The sequence below is a fragment of the Lupinus angustifolius genome, chromosome LG05, assembly GCF_001865875.1.
Source record: "Lupinus angustifolius cultivar Tanjil chromosome LG05, LupAngTanjil_v1.0, whole genome shotgun sequence".
Classification (NCBI taxonomy): Eukaryota; Viridiplantae; Streptophyta; class Magnoliopsida; order Fabales; family Fabaceae; genus Lupinus; species Lupinus angustifolius.
Window position 1 is genome coordinate 4,755,996 of NC_032013.1, and position 4,917 is coordinate 4,760,912.

The window sequence follows — 4,917 nt, forward strand, 5'->3', positions numbered from 1 at the left end:
TTTGATACCTGTAAAGTGTGCAAAATGAGAGTTTTGAACTTAATCTCCTCATTCAAATCAATTTTATTTTATTCAACTGAGACTGTAGCATATTTACTTAGTGTTTTGCATGCACTTCTTAGTCTAGCTACAATTCTTAGTTTAGTGTTTATTATATTTTCTTTTCTTGGGTTAAGCGCGTGTTTTGCAGGAATAGTAATGATGAGCCCAGAATAGGTAACCAAAGTGTTGAAATTAACCAAACAATTACAACTCACATACACACATTTGCCTTTGCTTGTTACGCAAGAAACAGAAGTTGCTATGCACACACAGTGCATCAGTGTACTGGTAGCAGAAGAATTAGAAAAGAAAAACAGAGAAAGAGTATATGAAGAGTAGAGATAAACTTGTATTCAAATTCAATTGATTGCAAACTTCAATTACATGATATTTATATCAACTAAGCCTTAACTAACTTGGCATACAAGTAGAAACAAACTAACTTTCCTTCTAACTAACAAGCTGAATTATCACAAATCTCTAACACTCCTCCTTAATTCAGACTTTATTGACATTCTTCACTCCAAGCTGCAACCTTAGCTTCTCAAACCTTTCCTTCTTCAAAGGCTTTGTAAAGATATCTGCTAGTTGAGCTTCTGAGTTGCAGAACTCTAACCTCACCTTTCCTTTACTTACTTGCTCCCTTATGTAATGAAACTTTGTCTCTATATGTTTGCTTCTTCCATGAGACACTGGATTTAAGGCAAGATTGCTTGCAGACTTGTTATCCACCATTAGTAAGATTCCATCATCTGCTTGTACTTGCAATTCCTTCAACAAAGACATCATCCAAGCAGCTTGACAAGCACACATACAAGCTGCTATATACTCAGCTTCACAAGAGGATAGAGCAACTACATCTTGCTTCTTGGAACACCAACTTATAGGAGCATCACCTAACTTGAATAGATACCATGTTGTGCTTTTTCTTTCTGTTTTATCTCCACACCAATCTGCATCAGAAAAGCCTACCATTTCACTGTTGCCCTTGTTGTTTTGCTTGAGAGGAAACAAGACTCCATGCCCTATTGTTCCCCTCAGATACCTCATTACCCTCTTCACTGCAACAAGATGAGATTATTGTGGATCTTCCATGAATCTGCTTGCTAAACCAACTCCATAAGCAATATCGGGTATGGTATTGCATATGTATCTTAGTGAACCATTCATTTGTCTAAACAAAGTTTTGTCAACTGGTTTGTCATTACCTTGTTGGTTGAGTTGAATTCCAGAATCTGCAGGAGTGGATGCCTTATTGCTTTCCATCATGTGAAATCTTTTCAACACATCATTTGTATATTTGCTTTGGTGCATAACTGTCCCAAGCTTGGTTTGTTTGAACTTAATGCCTAGGAAGTATGCTAATTTGCCAAGATCAGACATCTCAAACTCATATTGCATTTGTTGTTTAAACATTGAGATGTCATTTGAATCTCCACCTGTGATTAATAAATCATCTACGTAGAGGCAAACAATGAGAAGATATGAATTGTTACTGCCCTTTACATACACACCATGTTCTGCAGTGCATTTTATAAACCCAAGTTGTAGCAGGAATGCATCAGTTCTTCTATTCCATGCTCTTGGTGCCTGCTTAAGCCCATACAAGGCTTTGTGTAGCTTGTACACTAGATCTTCTTTGTTTCTTATCTCAAAACCAGGTGGTTGCTTCACAAAAACTTCTTTATCCAAGGGGCCATTTAGGAATGCTTATCTCACATCCATTTGGTGAATTTCCCAGTAGCTATAGCTTGCTAAGGCAACTATAAGCCTTAAAGTTTCTAGCCTAGCCACTGGAGCAAAAACTTCATTATAATCAAGACCTTGCTTTTGTAAGAACCCTTTTGCAACAAGCCTGGCTTTATGCTTTGACACTTCACCATTTGGATTCAACTTTGTCTTGTACACCCACTTGACAGATATGGCTCTCTTCCCTTTTGGCAATTGGACTAGGCTCCATGTGTCATTTGTTTCAATTGATCTTAGTTCTTCTTCCATTGCTTAAATCCAATGAGGTTGACTCAGTGCCTCTTCTAGTCTTACTGGTTCCATTTCAGCAAGTAATGCCATATGCACAAAGTCACCATCTGCTGTTATGGTTGAATAAGGGAATACCTCATAGTCATTTAGTCTTGTTGGTGGATGTCTATTTCTCTGAGTTGTTGGATGATTGGATAGAGTGTTGGACATTTCACCTTGATCGTGCACCATTGTCTCAATCAAGTCATTTCCTTCATCATCTTCAAATTTCAACAAGACATCTTGATTCTCTGTTGAGCCATTTTGATTCCAATTCCAGCACTGATCTTCATCGAATCTCAAGTCCCTGCTTATTATCAATTTTTCCTTCTTAGGATCAAAAACTCTGTATGCTCCAGTTGAATGATAACCTAGAAAAATGAGTTTTTCTCCTCTGTCATCCAGTTTTCTTCTTCTAACCTCAGGAACATGTGTGTAGCAAATAGAGCCAAAGATTTTTAGATGACTCACATTTGGTTTGATTCTTGACCAAGCTTCTTCAGGAGTCTTCTCATTTAACCTTTTAGTTGGGCATCTGTTGAGAAGATACACAGCAGTGGAAGCAGCCTCACCCTAAAACTTCTTAGGCAATCCTTTTGTCTTGAGCATGCTTCTAGTCATATTAAGAATTGTTTTGTTTGCTCTCTCTGTTGTACCATTGTGTTGAGGTGTGTAGGGAGCAATCACCTCATGTATTATTCCTTCTTTGACACACAAATCCTGAAATTCAGCAAACACATATTCTCCTCCACCATCTGACCTTAATTGTTTCAGCTTGGCATCAATTTGTCTTTCTGCTTGAGCCTTGAACTTCTTGAATGTAGCAAGCACATCACTCTTTTTATTTAATAGATAGATCCACTTATTTCTTGTATGATCATCTATAAAGGTTACAAAGTACCTATTGGCTCCAATTGATTCTTCTTCAAAGGGTCCACACACATCAGTGTATACTACCTCCAATGCCTTTACTGACTTGGTTGGAACATTTGAGACAAAGGCATTTCTTGTTTGCTTGCTAGTAAGGCATTCATCACACATTTGTTCTGGTATCCTGATCTGTGGTAATCCAGACACAAATCCTCCTATCTTCAACAAATCTAGATTTTTAAAGCTTAGGTGCCCAAATCTTTGATGTCATAGCCATGTGTCCTTCTCAAGAGTTGATTGAAGACACCTTTGATCACTCATTTGTATGCCTATCTTGAATGTCCTGTTGGCTAAGATAGGAGCTTTCAAGATATTGTGTTTATATTTATCAAACACCTTCATCATTCCATCCTTCATCTCCATTGTGTAGCCTTTCTCCAGCAATTGTCCAAGGCTTAATAAATTGCTTTTCATTTTTGGCACATAGAGGACATTGGAGATGTATGCAGACTTCCCATCTCTTCTCTTGATCATTACTTTGCCAATTCCCTCTGCTGAAACTGCACTATGATCAGCAAATTTGACTTGACTCTTTGTTGATTCATCAAGTGTGGTGAACCATCCTTTCTTACCTGTCATATGGTTAGAGCATCCAGTGTCAAGATACCAGAAGTCTCCATCTTCTTCACTGTTTTTAGTAGTAGTCATAAGCAGGTAATGATCATCATCATCTGGTTCTATACCCTGTGCCAATCTTGCTTCTTCATTCTTCTTGCCCAAAGTTTTGTTGAATTTGTACTCAGCTGCATAGTGGCCATAGTTCCTACAATTGTAACATTGTATCTTCTTCTTATCAATCTACTTCTGGTTCACTGAGTTCCAGGTAGGGCCTCTCTTTTGATCATGCTCTTGGAAGCCTTGTTCATTTTTCAGGCCTTCACCTTTTCTCCATTTCTCATTCTGCCATCTATCCTTATTTCTCCTCACATTGTTGTTCCAATGTCCACCTGATTTCTTGATAAATTGTGTTTGAAGTGCTTGAGCCTCTCCCTTTTCTGCATACCTCTCTTTTAGCCTCTGTTCATGTGCCTCAAGAGAAATTTGTAATTCTTCAAATTTGTGGGCACCCAAGTCCTTAGACTCTTCTATTGCTACAACTATATGATCATATTTAAGAGTTAAGGTTCTAAGCACTTTCTCAATCACAGATTGGTCTCTTACCTCTTCTCCACATGCCTTCATCTGATTTGTTAAAGTCAGAATCTTGGTAAGATAATCTGAGATTGTTTCCCTCTCTTCCATTTGTAGAAGTTCGTATTTTCTTCTTATGGTTTGAAGCTTGACTTTCTTGATCTTGACTGCACCTTCATAGCTTTTCTCCAATCTATCCCAAGCTTCTTTTGCTGTCTTTGCACCAGCAATCTTTTCAAAGTTGGCTCCATCTACACATTGATGGATTAGGAACAAGGTTTTGCAATCCTTCTTCTTGAATTCTCTAAAGATAGTTCTTTGAGCTTCATTGGCATCATCTTCAATCTCTTGATACCCATTTTGTATGATCTCATATACTTCTTGGAATCCAAAAATTGCCTTCATCTGGATCCTCCGCCTATCATAGTTCTTGGTGTCCAGCACTGGCAGCATCATTGAGAAACCATTGTCATTAGCCATTGTTGTTCAAGCTTCTTCACTTCTGCAACCTTCCTTCTTGTTCTCCTCTTCTGACTTGGTTACACCCTTGACTCCACACAGGTTGTTCCTAGTTTGAACCTTGCTCTAGATACCACTATTGAAATTAACCAAGTAATTACAACTCACATACACAAATTTGCCTTTGCTTGTTACGCAAGAAACAGAAGTTGCTATGCACACACAATGCATCAGTGTACTGGTAGCAAAAGAATTAGAAAAGAAAAACGGAGAAAGAGTATATGAAGAGTAGAGATAAACTTGTATTCAAATTCAATTGATTGCAAACTTCAATTA

The 4,917-nt window shown here is 37.9% G+C and overlaps 1 protein-coding gene across 1 annotated transcript; it reads right to left on the reverse strand.

The window, feature by feature from the left end:
• Positions 3,199–4,602, reverse strand: LOC109346948. Its single transcript, XM_019586688.1, has 2 exons — positions 3,794–4,602; positions 3,199–3,754 (listed from the first exon to the last, which is right to left on the reverse strand). The coding sequence occupies exons 1-2, from the start codon at positions 4,600–4,602 to the stop codon at positions 3,199–3,201; spliced, it is 1,365 nt and encodes a 454-aa protein (XP_019442233.1).